This window comes from Panthera uncia (genome assembly GCF_023721935.1).
Source record: "Panthera uncia isolate 11264 chromosome D3 unlocalized genomic scaffold, Puncia_PCG_1.0 HiC_scaffold_8, whole genome shotgun sequence".
NCBI lineage: Eukaryota > Metazoa > Chordata > Mammalia > Carnivora > Felidae > Panthera > Panthera uncia.
In genome coordinates, this window is record NW_026057586.1 from 84,267,822 (window position 1) to 84,284,035 (window position 16,214).

A 16,214-nucleotide genomic window follows, 5' to 3' on the forward strand; every position below is an offset into this window, starting at 1 on the left:
TTGTTTTTCATAAAAAGTAAATTAAAAGATGTTTAAGGCACTTGCTTACAATTTCACGTGGTCTAATAAAGCTTCCAGGAATTCTGCAGTATATCTTCCCGACCGCCAGCCATGGAGATTTCACTGGCGGGTTCCAAGTCCAGAAGGACAGACACAACAAAACAGTTAAAAGCCAAACAGATGATACTGTGTTTCAATATGTGCCCATTCTTCTACTGTTCTTAATCCTTTCAGAACCACAGTTGACTTTTTCTGGTAAATTTCTCCTTAAATTAAAAAAGATATCCTTTTTATTCACAGTTCACACCTCTTTCTAACGGAAACAACTGCGATTAGAGATTTAGTAATGAGTGGCCCCTTCAGGTGGAAACAAACAGCTTGAGACATAGGAGCAGTGGATTCAGTGGGGTGCCTATCCTCTCCAGGAGCCCGCTAGGAAGTTAGTGCACAGTGTTAGTAGTCCAGGTGCTGGTCCCTGACCCTCCCACTTTACCGTAAATGACTGAAGAGTCTCGAGCTCTCTAATTTTAAGGGTGAGCTTGCTCTTGTCTTTCCTTAAAATACGGTTTTCATTGTGAGATTCTAGGAGGTTGGCTGAGATATGGCTGTTGGTTTTGGCCAACTGGCTAATCTCTTTCTGAAGGATGAAGTAGCTTTCTGCCAGCTTTTCCTTCTCCTTTAGGAGCTCCTCCTTGGTCAGTATCATGTCTCTCTTCTCGGCCAGGAGGTTCTTGTTGTCCTGCACCACCTTGGCGCGATCGGCCAGGGTCGTCTCGTGCTTCAGCTGGAGGTCATCCAGGATCTTGGTGAGGTAGCTGTGCAGTTCCTGCAGCTCTAACTTGGATTTGGACAAGGTGGCGAAATCTTTCTTCAGAGTCTCTATGTTGGCAGCGAGTCGAGCCGTTTCTGCGCTCAAGAGTTCCTTTTCCTTAATTATCTCCACCACTCTCTGCTCCGACTTGGTCTTCTCTTGGACGAGCACAAAATTTTCAGACTGAAGCTGCTTAGTGCGTGCTCTTAACTCTTCCAGCTCCTGCTCCAGGAGGACCAACCTGCCATGAAGTTTATTGTTTTCATACAGGGATGATTCAGTTTCCTGCGCTCTGGCTTCTTTTTCCAGGAGGAAGGACTGCTGAATTGTTTGGATCTCCTTGTTTAATCTCTGACACTCTTCTTGCAGATTCAACCCATCCCGCAGCAAGATGCTCTTTTCAGAACAGCAAGTCTGAAGTTCAGCATTCAGACTCTCCTTTGCTTGCAGGGTGCTCGTGTGCTCTTTCTCTAAACTCTGTCTGGCATTCTGAGCCTCTTTCAGCATCAGAGAGAGATCGCACTTGGTGGCTGCTAGCACTTGGTTTTCCCTTTTCCTCTCCTGAAGCTCCTTCTTCAGAGTGTCGAGATTACCAAGGAGTTTCATCTTCTCGTGCACTACGATTCTTCTGTTTTCAGACTCTTGATCGTATTTCTTTTTGAGGTCTCCTATGGTTTTCATGGAGTTCTCTCTTTCTGCAAGCAAATCTCCATTTTGCATTTCCAGGACAGACTTTTCCTTCAAGAGACTGACATGCTGCTTTTTGAGCTTAGCAATTTTCTGACATACCACCTCCTTCTCAGAAGTTAGGTAAGTGATCTTCTCGTTCAGGCTCATCTCCATATGGGTGGCCTCTTCGGAGCACTTCTTCAGTTTTTCAGCAATGAGCCTGTTCTCACTTAGAAGTTCTTCTTTTTCAGCCAAGAGTTTTCTCTCAGAGGCGGCCAAGGCTCCTTTTTCTTGCAGAAGCTGGATGCACTCGGAGTCTGTGATCTTCCGACTGGTCTTGATTTCTTCCAGGAGATTTGTGAGGCTGCTATTTGTAGCCTGCAGTTGCCTCACGTCCAGCTCAGCCTTCCTCAGAGCCCTCTTGGCATCGTCTAGCTGTGTGTGGAGCCCACTGGTTTCCGTGCTGAGCAGCTGCTTGATCTGGAGGGCGGCCTCCAGGCTGGCACTCAGCTTTTCCCGATCTTGAAGAAGCACGTCCTTCTCAAACTGCAGCTCTTTGTTGTTCTGGAGAAGAGTTTCTCTTTCCATCTTTAAGGCTATGCACGTGCTATCGAGATCTGACTGCTTCTCCGAAGCAGACTTTTTCTCAGCCGTGAGATCTTCAATCTCCTGCACCAAGGTTTTCTGATCTTTGACTAGCTCTTCGTAAGAGCTCTGCAGCTTTTGAATAACTTCATCTTTATCTCTAGCCAAGGCAAGGTTTTCAGTAGTGAGCTTCTTGATATGATCCTCTAGGTGACCTTTTTCTTCTTGATCCTTCTTAGACTCAGCAATCAAAGTATCTTTGCTGAGCTGGAGCTCTTCTGTGAGTGCCCGCAGGCTTGCTCTGGAAGCCTGCAAAGCATCATTTTCCATACTGATCTTCAAAAGCTCTTCCTGCGCAATATTGATTTCTTGTAGTAATTTCTCTCTCTCAACAGCTAAAGATTCTTTATGGAGCTGCTCCTGTTGATAAAGCTTTTCAGCATCTTGTTTTTCTTCTAAGACTTTCTCCTTTTCTAAATTAAGAGTTTCGTTTACCGACCACAGTTTCTGTTGATCTTCCTGAAGTAAAGTTATTTTGGCCTCCACCTCTACCAATTGTGATAAAAGTGAACCTTTTTCTAACTTTAAAGTATTTCCCTCCTGTGCAAGAAGCTGCTTCTCTGATTTCAGACCCCTCAGCTCTTCTGACATTAGTTCAAGTTCTTTTTTGGCTGATGTTAACAAATAAGTTAGTGACTACAGAAATAAAAGGTGGAAAGAATGGGAACAAAATGAAATCAAGCAGACAAATGCAAGCCCAAATAGCTTAATGCAACCTAAATCGCCCAGGCTTAAAATGTTTTGCAATAAATGTCCTAGAAACTACCTAGATAACAAGGGGATGGGGGGAAATGGGGAACTAGATGAAAAGAGCCCATTAAAGGATAACACAAGGCAGGTTTAGCTTTGCGAAGTGCTGATCTACCTACTAGTTTATTTTATCTCTGAAACACTTTTGAAATCATCCCTGAGTGGCACCTACGAGATAAAAATGGTTAGTTTGACTTTGACATCAGGGCGTGAAATTCTTTCCTGCCCTTCTAACTTCCCAATTATTTCTCTTGTAGGAAGAATTCAGAGAAGAATTTTTAAAAATACAATCTAGAGAATTACAAAAAGTGAATATATTTTAACCAAAAGGGGGGAGGGGAAGGGTGGGGGAAAGTAAATTGTTGCTTTTCAAACTAACTATAAGACAGCAGCTTAGCAAAGGACAGTCACTGGCCTGGCTGATTTAATCCCAATATCACAACTTATTAAAAGTACAGACCAATTTGCTAGGTTTGGGTGACTGAAATAAATGATTAAAATTTTTTTTTTCATGTTTTATGTATTTTTAAAAGAGAGAGACAGAACATGAGCAGGGCAGGGGCAGAGAGAGAGGGAGACACAGAATCCAAAGCAGGCTCCAGGCTCTGATCTGTCAGCAAAGAGCCCAACGTGGGGCTTGAACTCACAAACCGCAAGATCACGACCTGAGCCAAAGTCAGACACTTAACCGACTTAGCCACCCATGCGGCCCAATAAAATGAGTTTAAAAAAAATATACTGGTTTAGGGGTGCCTGGGTGGCCCAGTCAGCTAGGCATCCGACTTCGGCTCAGATCATGATCTCGCAGCTCGTGGGTTCGGGCCCTGTGTCGGGCTCTGTGCTGACAGCTCAGAGCCTGGAGCCTGCTTCGGATTCTGTGTCTCTGTCTCTGTCCCTCCCCTGCTCATGCTCTGTCTCTCTCAAAAATAAACAAATGTAAAAAAAATTTTTTTTTAATATACTGGTTTATAAAATGACTTGACCACATTATCTATACCAGCACTGTCCAGAACTTTCTGCAATGGTCTAAATGTTATCTGCACAAATATAGTAGCCTACTGGTCATGTGCGTAGTTGGTGATCACGTGAAGTGTGGGGAGTGCAAATAAGGAGCTAAACTTGTAATTTATTAAAATTGAACAACTAAAATTCAAATTAATGTGGCTGGTAGCTACTGTATTGGACAGCATGGCTACAAATCACTGAGTCTTAAACTAGGAAACACAGAAGTTCTGTGGGCTCCAGGAACCTCCTGAAATCTTATATAAAGTGTGTTGAGCATATAAATTTTCTAGGAAGGGACTACTTTAAGGGCTCATCAGATTCATAAAATAGTCTGTGAGCCACTGTTGCTGACCGATACTGAAATCCACAGAAACTGGATATCAAGACAACTTTGGAGGGGGAACAATCTTAACCAAATGACCCTTGTAAAAAATAAAAAACAAAACACCAGTAAGCAAAATTAATGAGACTTAACAGAAACTTCTAGAATGCCATGGTTTCGTCAAACTGCAACATTTTTTTAAGGGAAACACTAAAAAAGTGGAGTCTGGGGGTGCCTGGGGGGCTCAGGCAGTTAAGCATCCAATTCTGGATTTTGGCTCAGGTCATGATCTCACGGTTCCTGAGTTCAAGCCCAGCATCAGGCTCTGCACTCACAGTGCAGAGTTTGCTTGGGGTTCTCTCTCTGCCTCTCCCCCACTGTCACCCACAGGAGCTCTCTAAATAAATAAATAAACAAACATTAAAAAAAAAAAAAACCTGGAGTCTGTCCAGATAAAGGGATCCATAAAGATAAAAAATCTGGAAATTATATCCAGTGTTAAATGACTCGTAAAACTGGAGCTGTTTAACAGGGAGAACACAAATCCTTGACGGCCAGCATGAAGGAGAGAGAAAATGGAGGCATCTTATATATCACATAAATTATGTCATGGTCCAATTTAATTAACAAGTTTTAGGTGGGAATTGTTTGAAGTCCTATGTATGCTCTCTTACATTTCCTTTTCACTAAACTCCTGTATAAACACTAAAAGTAACTGAAAACAAGTATTTACTTTTCTTTGAGCAAGTTAAATAGTAGGAGGGAAAAGTTAAACAGTAGAAGGATGGTTGAACTTCATTAAGCTACCAGAGTCCAAAAATATACCGGGTTGCAGATATGATCCTGACACCATAAAATGAAATTCAACGTATCAAATTCTACTCTATTTAATAACAGAGCGTTTCCTTCCAGCCCCTGCATCCAGCTTCCTTATCAATTAAGCTCAGAGTGCCTTCCAGGGACATATAAAAGCCCTTTCTAGACTCCTCACTTCTAATCTGCTGTTTAGGAGCTCTGTTTCTCCAATGCTCACTTGTTTCACGTGGCCTCTGCTTCTCGCTTTGCTGCAAGATGTCCCTCCTAACCCCAGTGCAAGGCAGCAGCAAGATGGCCAAGATTAGAGGCCACGACACAAAGTCTACTGCAAGCAGGCAAACACAGCTCAGGCAACAGGAGACTCTCTGTGACAGCTAGGGAGCAAGCAGCATGGGGTGGGGGGGTGATGGCTACACAGGACACTCAGGGGAAAGCCCTGTACTGTGGCCGCCACCCCGAGAAGGACCAGCAGCTGGCAGAAAACACGTGAAGCCAGGAAAACGTAATTCGCCATCCCGCCAAGCCCTCAGAGGTCAGCATTTGTAAAGGCCAGCGTACCCCGTCCCATCCGCTGACGCTCTCTAAGCCCCACCGCGGCCTCGACGCAACACAGCGACTGAACTGTCTCCCAGAACATACTTTGGCCTTGTCAGCTTGCTTTTTCAGTTCCACCATCTCCTGCAACAAGCCACTGTTCTCCTCCTGTGCGGCCTTCAGCCTCTCCTCTGTGTCCAGCAGCATCTTCTGTAGGCTCTTCAGGGTTTCTTCGTGCTTCGCCTTCGTCTCTGAACTGGCTGCTTCGTACCTAGCTTTCAGATCCTGGCACTGGTTGTGGCTCGTTTCCACCTTCTTCTCCTGCAGAGAGCCCGAATGAGGGAGAGAGTCATCCAGCCGCATCTGCATTGCCCCTCACCTTCCTGCCAACACACAGTCCCATTTGTTGCCTCCTTACCAGGTCCGACAATTTCCTCAGCAGTTCTTGCTTTTCTTCCTCATGCTTTTTAGCTGCTTCCTGCTGGCACTGTTCCGCTTTGAGAGTTACTTCCCCAATATTCTTCTGCAGAAAGCTTGCATTTTCATTAGCCTTTGTGAGCTTTAGCTGTAATTCTTCTACGGTTCTAGAACAAGTTTCAATACAAGGGGTCAGAGCTTTCAAAAGAATGCTTTGAATTCCAAAGATATGCTTAGAAAGATAGTATTAATAATTGTATTAATGATTTTAAGTTGTGAATAACTTAATGACGTCTGAAACAACAAAAAATTAACCTGACTTGCCCTGAAGAATAATTTTAACAATTGTGACAGTTATAAATACATTATTTGGAGCGACAACTACTGTAATTGTGAAGGTTTATCATTTTATGTAAATAGATCAGTAAGGAAAAATGAGTGAAAAGTACACATATATGAGGAAATGAGTTATTTTAGTAAAGTTTCAAAATTTTAGCAGACTAGATTATCAAAAACTCATTCTAGTGCTGCTTGAGTACAGAAGATACAAAATGACACTTCAGAACTCGAAGAACTAGCTTCGAGATCCTAATGTGGTCCAACAAAGATGTACACAAGACGTGAGACACAAACCTGGAGAACAGGCTATCAGACGACTCCGAGAACGGAGGAGGGAAACTCGGGCGGTCCCTCTGGGTTTTACACCTGTCCGACACCTGCAGAGATGGAGCTCCTCGAGGGCACCGTGCCACAACCGCCTGTGCAACTGCACCCGCCTCACAGCGGGTCTGACCCGAGGCGGCCAACCAAGGCCCAGCCGCCACCTGCCCCGCCACCCCACGCCGGCCCGTGGATGCAAACCTAACTGCCAACTAGTCACGCTTTCAGACTCATTGGCCCTAAAATGTCCTCTGAAGGCTTTTTGCCTTATAAGACATTTGCTTTTTGTATGGAAGCTATTAAAAGAAAAAAAAATCAAAGCAACAAGAACCTCAGAATAAAGACAACAGCAGAGGCGAAGATAAAGGAAGCTAGCGCTGAGGACGAACAGCGCAGCGACGAGAGCCGCGAGCTCTCTGGGGCCAGAACACAAGCGAGTGACTTCACCTTCTTGAGCCTCAATTCCTTTCTCTTCAAAATGGGAGTAAGACACTCACCTCACAGGATTGTTACAAGAATTAGAAAATACACTCAGCACAGTGCAGGGCACATACCTACTAAGCCTGTAATAAGGGCTACCCTTCGTTACACTGGAACAGGTTAAAAAATTGTTAAGCGCCTGTAAAAGATGTCACTGCCCTTGGTAAAATTCTTTGCAAGTCATTAAAAAGTCCACAATACTGTATTACTTAGAAGGTCCAGTAGTTGACTGAAGGGTACACCGGGGTAATGACAGGAAGGAAGGGAGACAAGAAACTTTAAAACAGAACCACCCTGAATTCTGGCTCCGCTCCCTCCGAGACCTCACTTCAGAGGCCAACCTAAATTGGGCGCCCTTATAACCATTCGTACATACCTTTCTTTCAGACGTAGCTCATCGTTCATTTTTGTCAGCTGAGAAGAATTATCTCCAGACATTTTCATAATTTCTGCAATGTCGTTTTCCAACTTTTCCTTTGCCTTTATCAACTGCTCTTCTCTGTCATCTCTCTCTCTGAATTTTGCCTCCATATCTGAATATACACAGGAAAAACAAATTGCACCACAGTGTTACAGGCAACAAAAATTTATTGACTACATCCTGTATTCCGAGGCTTGTTCTGGGAATATTTGCATACAGCAATCCCTGCCCTCATGAAAATTATATTCTAGCCAAGAAAACGGACAATAAACAAGATCAAGAAAGAAAATAAATAGTATAAAAATAGGGTTAATTGCCAAGAGGGAAAAAAATGTAAGTAGAGAAAGGAACCACGAAGGAGTCGGGAAGGTTAAAATCTCAGGCAGGGCCTCTCTGAATGGTAACATTTAAGTAAAGACCTGAAGGAGCTGAGGGACACCAAGTGCAAAGGCCCTGAGGCACAAAAATGCTTGCTATGCAGAGGACAATATAGCTGAAGTAGAATCAACAAGGGGAAGGGTACTACGGGCCTTTTGATGTAATCGGAGAGACTACAGATTACGGGATGTAATCAGAGAGATTACAGATGACGGGATGTAATCAGAGAGGTAACAGGGCCTGGCACTGGTAAGGACTGTAGTTTTTACTCTGCATGTGAGGGGAGCTACCAAGTGATCTCAGGCAGAAAAGTGCCACGACCTGACTTGATGGTGGAAGGACCGCTCTGGTTGGGGTGCTACAAATGGACCAAAGTGGGCAGGGCAGAAGCAGGCTGAGCAGGCAGTGAGCTGTTAGAGCAGCTCAAGTGAAAAATGATGGGTGGCTTGAGTCAAAGACAGCGGTAGGAACGGTGACATGTGGTGGATTCTGACTTATTTGAAAACAGGGCAGAGAGCATGCGCAGAATTTACAGACCTCCAACAAGTATTCAAGTATTTGATCTCGTTATATCACACTATTGAGTGAAGAAGTTACCCCTGAATAAATGTTATTGTAATGTACTATGGTTACCACAAATCCTAGGAAACCTACTATATCCAGTGCTTAGTAACCAGAGCTATCTTACCTGTTAAATTTTCTCTCAACTTCTCCAATTCGGCAGACAGCGCGTTAAACTGTTCCTCTTTTTGACGTAACTGATTTACTGTTTCTACGGAGGATAAAGTTAAAAGTTTAATATATTTCATACTTAAGAAGCCATCTAGAGGCTGACTGTCTTAAACCAAATCAAATAATATGCTTGGGATTTGAGAGGACAAATGCTAGAAAGTCCCACCACACATCAAACCACTGCATAATGGACCTACAGGAGTAAGCATGCGTCTCTTTCTGCCTCCCCACACCTGTGGATTAAACAGACACCAGGCGGGGCACCTGGGTGGCTCAGTCGGTTAAGTGTCTGACTTCAGCTCAGGTCATGATCTCGTGGTTCATGAGTTCAAGCCCCGTGTCTGGCTCTGTGCTGACAGCTCAGAGCCTGGAGCCTGCAGCCTGCTTCGGATTCTGTGTCTCCCCTCTCTGTCCCTACCCAACTCGTGCTCTCTCAAAAAATTAAAAAATAAAAAAAAATTTAAAAAAAAAGCAGACACCACGCATCCCTTTCTAGGCTTCTCTTTCCTACTTCCAGCTAAAACTCAATAGTTATCAATGCCTGAGGATTAAGATACTTTTCCCAAGTATATTTAATTTTAATATAGAATAAGCTTCAAGTCAAAAGAAGAAAAAATTAATGCGAGTTTGAGGCTTCAGGAAGCTCATGCAATCCGGCTGCAGGAGCTTCCAGAAGAGGGACATCAGACTACAGGAGCATCTATTCTGTGTATTCCAGACGCCATCTTCAGGGTGAGAATGTGACATTCTCTAAAGCCATCTGCTCATACTTTAGTAAGACATACCTTGCATGCTTCTCTGAACAGAGACCGCCTCCTCTGAAGCATCAGCAAACTTTTCTTTCTAAAAAAAAAAAAAAGAAAAAAGAATTGGATATTCAGATGAGAAAGATTTCAAATTATAGAAATAGAAAGCTTCAGTCAGTGATAACTACAACACTATCTACTTTTTGTGGCTGATTTTGTTTCATCAAAACGAGCTTACACTCAAAACGTGTAGACACCAAGTGCTACCATATGTCTACTGTGCATGTACATACACAAGTGAATGAGGTTTCTATGTGTGTGCATACCTAGGTGTGCACATACATCTGTACAGATGTGTGAATGTGCACACGTAAGTACATGTGGTACATGTGAATGCTTTTTTCATGTTGCCATCCTCAATTAGCAGAACTTCTCTTCAGATATCTGGCTAAGACAGTGATCAGAATTCTGAAATGTTTTATATCTGAGAGTAACGAGAACCTAACATCTTGAAACCATATCAACTAATTCTGGGGGCACCTGGGTGGCTCAGTCGGTTAAGCATCTGACTTCAGCTCTGGTCAAATCTTGCAGTTCGTGAGTTTGAGCCCCGCGTCGGGCTCTGTGCTGACAGCTCAGCACCTGGAGTCTGCTTTGGGTTCTGTCTCCCTCTCTCTCTGCCTCTCCCCTACTTACGATCAGCCTCTCTCTCTGTCTCAAAAATAAATAAAACATTAAACAAAATTTTTTAATAAAATAAAATGTACTTAAAAAAAAAAACTATTTCTAGAACCAAAAAGGGCCATTGCTCACCCACTCTTTTCTAAACATGACAGTAGATAAAAACACTCTCCTGGTTTCCCTGAGATGAGTTTTGAGCTAGATACACCAATAACATTTCTAAATGAGTGTTTCTAACTATTTAGAATTATTTTAAAAACGGGTACATGAACCACACAAGTCCACCAAAGCCCACACAATGTCCACCTGTGTTATTCCCAAAGCCAGATTTAGATGGCAAGTTTTCTCTACGGGGTACCTAGAGGGATATGCTAACTTACAAAAAAAAGTAAAGCTTGGGGAAGAGGGCAGAGAAATGGTATGAAACTCAAAAAACACATTTTCTTAAAGGATACCGTATTAGAAAATTGTCATTCCCAGGCCAACTTATTCTCAAAAAAGTAGCTAAAATACTGTACATCAAAACTGTCCAACAGAATTATCCTCCATGATGGAAATATTCTATACTGCACTGTTCAGTATGGTAGCCACTAGCCACATGTGGGTATTAAGCACTTCCTATGTGGCTGGTACAAGCGAAGAACTTAATTTTAATTCATTTAAATAGCCGTATGTGAACAGTAGCTACCAAAATGAACAGTGCAGCTATATATTTAACATTTGAAGAAGTTTGTAATATTGGCATTGAAAAAACAAAAAAAAAAGCAAATACTCATTCACCCCTGGTATTAGCAAAGAAGTGAGGAAGTGGGGAAGAGGATGGTCTATGGAGGATCTAAGACAACTGCCCCCTCCTGACTCATGTGTCTCTTACCCAGTTTGTCCATAACCTTCAACTCTCCATGATGTGTGCTTATGGTGGCCGGCCCTGACTAAATTCAGGGTTGTTGGGTTTTTTTTATGTTTATTTATTTATTTAGAGAGAGGGAGACAGAGTGAGAGCAGGGGAGGGGCAAAGAGAGAGGGAGACAGAGAATCCCAAGCAGAATCCACACTGTCAGTGCAGGGCCCGATGCAGGGCCCGAAATCACGAACTGCAAGATCATGACCCGAGCCAAAATCAAAAGTCTGACACCCAAGCAACTGAGCCACCCAGGTGCCTTGTAAGTTCAGTTTCTGATGCAGGAAGTAAGGAGAACAGTTGAGAAAAGGTAAGAAAAAGTTAAGAAAAAAAATGTCTTACAACTTGGGATTAAGGCAAGAGGATATACGTGAAAAGAAATGTAATTTCCTGGGGTGGAATGAACAGAGTTGTAAGAGATGATTCTTTGAATTCGTAGACTTAGACAACACCCTGCCTTGCTAACAGAGGATGCCAATGGTCCGGGACAGCTCTCTGGAAAGTACGAGAAAGCAGTCAAGACCTCATTATAAGTGAAAGTTAACGTGTTGGGTGTATAACTTGGAAGGTCCCTGTGTTTAGCAAAACTAAGCAGTCAATAATATGCCAAAGCGACCCATTTCTCAGAAGCAAAGGCTAGATTTTAAAAAGGAAAAAGTAATACCTACCTTTATTGCGAGTGTCGATTTGATCCCATTCCCTTCAAGGTCATCAGCCAATGACTAATACACTCAATTTCAATCAATACTTTGAAAGAGGAAGGAAACAGGTACAATACTTCCTTACAGAGATTTTTGTTTTTAAAACAGGAACCATTCAAATGGCCAGAAACCCTGAGAGTCAGATTCCCAACAGGTACTTACCAAAATCTGAAGTTCTTTCTCCAAAGCCTCTTTCACTTGACTGACTTCACTCAAGTTTTTCTGAAGGTTATTTAGTGTTAGCTCTTTCCCCTGAAGCTCCCTGGAAATGCTACTAGCCTACCGTACACAGCGACGTGGCACAGGAGTAAATGAACAGAAGGAAACAAAAAAGAATGAATGAGAAAGAAAAAATAAAAGAAACCTAAAAAACATACGAGAAACAAACACAACCAAACAAAACCGAAAGGAATAAAGGCATGGGTAAAAAAATTACTGCTTTTTTTTTTTGCGGTTGTTAACTCTAAGAAGCCAATGACTTTTCACACAATCCGTTTCTAGGTAGCACAATCTAATGGCTATTTAAAATAGTCAAAACAAAGTATTTTTCTATACCAAAATTTGGAGTATCAGCATGATCTAAAGCAGAAAGCGCAGACACTTACTTTCTAAGTGGGTAAGTTAAGCAATTTCATTTTCTGGACTTTAAAATCCATAAAGTAGGAATAACGGATACATGTGACCTATGTTATTTTCTATCTTTGTATATGCTTAAAGTATTTCAACACTTAAAAAAATAAAGAATTTTAAAATCCACTGGACAACAGTCATCAGAAATTGGTTTTCATTAAATTTGGGTGTAAAAAAAGTTGACCAACCCTTAGTTAGCTTCATACTGCTCTACTAATTCATTTTTGTTTTGATTGGTATTTTGGATCCAAGTGAGGAGATTTGAGAAAAACTTCCTGTAATTAGCTTGTTATCTTCAACTAACGTTAGTTACTTAGTGACTTTTCCTTCTGTCTTCACATCTCCCCGTTTAACTTTACAACCCTTTGCTAACAAAGCAGTTTCTCCTGCAAAAAGCTCGTAACATTCCTCATCAGTACCAGTACTCCCGCTAGTGGCAAGAGGGCTGGGAAAGAGCATCTGTCCCTCAAACGGTTCTTAAAAATGAAGGGAATATTTGAAAAGGCTAATTAGAAAGGAATGTAGCTGACAAACGTTCCATAGAATTTCCTGCACCTTGACCAAAAGCATACTTGTCAGATCTTTCCTCAAAACGGTAGGGAACAGGGGCACCTGGGCGGCTCGGTTAGGCCTGCAACTATTGGTTTCGGCGGCTCAGGTCATGATCTCATGGTTCGTAGGGTTGAGCCCCACATCGGGCTTTGCACTGACAGTGGGAGCCTACTTGGAATTTTCTGTCTCCTCTCTCTGCCCCTCCCCCACTCATTCTGTCTCCCTCTCAAAATAAATAAACTTCTAAAAATTAAAAAAAAAAAAAAAGGGTGGGGAATAGAACATGATCTCACTGTGGCATAGGAAAAGCTCCAAGGAGAAAGAAAGTAGCGATGCAAAGGGCTCCAGGCTCTTAACCTTATTTTGCTGTGAGTATTACTTATCATAGACTGTTAATTTCCATTAGTCAAACTCAAGCCTGAAGGTCCGCAGTCTGTTTTTATATATTACCTTATGGACAAGACAATTACGTAAATGGCAAGGGAGGAGGTAATCTTTTAAATTTCTTTCCTCTCCATTTATTTATCTCAACACCATCACCTTAGGGAATTCTCTGTTTTAAAAAGGTGGCAGACCAGAACCAAGCTTCAACAGGAAAGCGTACAGCCTGGCCCAGAGACAAAGTGTAAAGTTTCCAGATAACAGGAAACCAAAATAAACTCACATAGTTGAGCCAGTGTTTTCTCTAATCTCCTCAGAAGAAACCACACTCAAGACACTCAGAGGATGCTACACGCAGCTGGGAAATTTGCCAGCACAAAGCAACGTGCTGTATAATAGAATCGGGAATTTGGAAGGTGAACGAGCTCCACTCAAAAGTAACACACGATGCAAAGCGGGACGGACAGATGGAAACTTAAAGGATGGAGGACGCCAATACAAACCTTGCCACTTTCAGTATTCTTTTCAATCTCTAAATTTGTAATCTGTTTCTCAGCTGCCTCAAGCTGCTGTCTAAGTGTCTCGATTTCCGATTTACCTTCGGAACTGGCTTTCCGAAGTGCATCAAGATCCGAGAGCTTTTCTTCGGCAGCCTTGAGCTGTGATGTAAAATTACCAATAACCTTGGTTTGTTCACTGCATTTGGCTTGTAGGACCTCTAGCTCCTTTACCTTTATTTCAGCTTCCTGCAATTTGTTTAAGGTGTCCTCCATTTCTACTAGGTGCTGGTCTTCTGCTTCGTCCAGTTTCGCCTTGATGGCTTCTAGGCTGCTCTCCTTCTCTTTAACGACCGCCATCAGCTTAGCCCTTAGGGCTTCTATCTCTTTGGCGTGAGCAGACCTTTCAGAGTCTTGTTTATTCTGCAGATTTTCTATCTCGTGCTGGTAATCCAGTCGCATCTTCTCCACCTGTGTTTTTAACTCCGCAAACTCTGCCGTCTCCGTTCCGACCCCTTTGCTGAAGGACACCTTTAGCTCCTCCATCGCCTGCTGGTGAGACGCGATGGCCGTCTCCAGCTTGGACTTCCACAGGACTATCACGTCGGAATTCTCCTTGTTGGCATGATCGAGCTTACTTTTCAGGGACTCGTTCTCCTTGGAAAGCTTCTCTGTGGCAGCCTGAAGAGCCTTCACCTCCTTCTGATGGGTCTCTTCACGGGCTCCAAGATGCTCCTTCAGGGAAGCGATTTCTCTCTGGTGGTCAGCACGGGCAGCTTCTGATTTTTCTTGCAAAGAGCTTATCTCTTGCAAAAGGGAGAGCGACACGTCGACGTCCCCAGTGGGCTTCTGGGACTCCAGTCTCCTCCGCAGCTCAGCCACCTCCTGCACTTTCAGTGCCAGCTCTTTTTCTAGCTCCATTATACGGGACTTTTCTGACACTGTAGCCACCTAGTAACCGCAGCCCAAAGAGAAACAAAGCATGTCAATAACCCATCACCGGTAATTTCCTTTAACCTTGAAGATCTCTAATAACTCCCCACCTCAGGCAGCGGTGAGCTACAGCGAGCCCTCGTGCTCACCCACCTCTAGCTGCCATCACAGAGGAAGCCCAGTTCTGAGAGCTCCAAAGTAAGTCATCATCTTGGGCAAACTTCCACCATCTTGAGATGCTCAAGAAACTGAAAACTGATATGGAATTTAACTTGCTTCTTTTTCCTCTAAAGAAACTTTAGAGAAGTGCCCATCATCTGACAGGTAAGTTGAGGGAAACAGTAGCTTTCCAATTTCTCGTTTTATCTGCCTGCTGGAAGAAAGAATCCTCCTCATTTTACCTGTTTTTTCCCTACTCTGCTTCACCCAGGATGTGTAAATGCTCGTCTACCTGATGCAGCTGATTTTAAAGCTCTGTGCTGTCCGGTAGAGTAGCACACGGGGCTACTGAGCACTTGAAATGTGACAGGTGCTGGCAGTGTGAAATACACAGATTTTGAAGACTCAGGGGAAAAAAAAGAACAGAAGACACCTTGTTAATAATTTTTAGACTGATTACATAATGAGATGATATTACTTTGGATATACCAGTTTAAATAAAATATATTATTCATTTTCTTTTTCCTTTTATCTACTAAAAAAGTATGTTCATGTGGGAAGCACAGAATTTTCAATTACATATATATGGTTAGTATTATACTTCCATCAGCTACGATTGGTATAAAAATGTGTGAAATTACCTATCAAATGTTTCAATTAATACCACATCAACTTTAGAATAAAAGCTTCACCTGCATAATGAAGAAATAATTCATTAACCTGTTTTTTAGGAAGACAAAATGAGAACTACTACTTACCTGCAATTATACACAAGAATCTTTAGAGATTACACTTTTTAGATTTTATAATTCTATTGGCATTTTAATGCACAAATCTTGTTCCCCTAACCCAGTGGTTCTTAGATTTTAGTATGCAAATCAATCTCCTGGGATATATGTCTAAAAGGCATATATATGTATGTCCCAGTACTTTCCCATGTTTTGATTCTATTTGAGCTCTGGGATAGCACCCAAGAATCTGTTTTTAAACAAACACCCCAGGACTATGAAAAACACTTTCTTAAACTGTGTCCTTTTACTCTTAGGAAATTACTTCCCTCTGATACCTGTTAGCCAGTCAGAGTAACACACAAAATATGTGGGAAATGATACCTTTGGGCATAAAAATAAATTATTGGACTAACCTGGGAAAAAGAAGGGAACATGAATGATTTAAAAACCAATTTTAAGGATTAAAACTCCTCCAGGTTGAAGGCTCCTCTCCCTCACTGCCTTCTAGTGGGACAGAAAGTCACCGTTGTTTCCTTCACTTTCTCTGCACACCTACAGGCTGTGATATGGAGAGACACTAAGACGTCCGCCAAGACTAGGAAAAGAAGCCAACTCGGTCTCCAAAAAACTGCATAAGGAAGTCAGTAACTATTCCAAAGCTG

The 16,214-nt window shown here is 42.5% G+C and overlaps 1 protein-coding gene across 12 annotated transcripts in view; it reads right to left on the reverse strand.

Annotated features, from left to right (window-relative positions):
- Positions 1-16,214, reverse strand: part of CLIP1 (CAP-Gly domain containing linker protein 1) — a 125,220-nt gene that overhangs the window by 35,172 nt on the left and 73,834 nt on the right. For 9 of the 12 annotated variants that reach the window (XM_049619415.1, XM_049619414.1, XM_049619408.1 and 6 more), the window contains 8 exons: positions 13,736-14,680; positions 11,832-11,948; positions 9,426-9,483; positions 8,597-8,680; positions 7,486-7,642; positions 5,971-6,136; positions 5,658-5,873; positions 494-2,761 (listed from right to left, as the gene is read on the reverse strand). In XM_049619415.1, coding sequence (XP_049475372.1) covers positions 494-2,761; positions 5,658-5,873; positions 5,971-6,136; positions 7,486-7,642; positions 8,597-8,680; positions 9,426-9,483; positions 11,832-11,948; positions 13,736-14,680 — 4,011 coding nt within the window. The remainder of the gene's footprint in view (positions 1-493; positions 2,762-5,657; positions 5,874-5,970; positions 6,137-7,485; positions 7,643-8,596; positions 8,681-9,425; positions 9,484-11,831; positions 11,949-13,735; positions 14,681-16,214) is intronic. The other 3 variants (XM_049619420.1, XM_049619419.1, XM_049619416.1) reach the window with 2 other exon arrangements.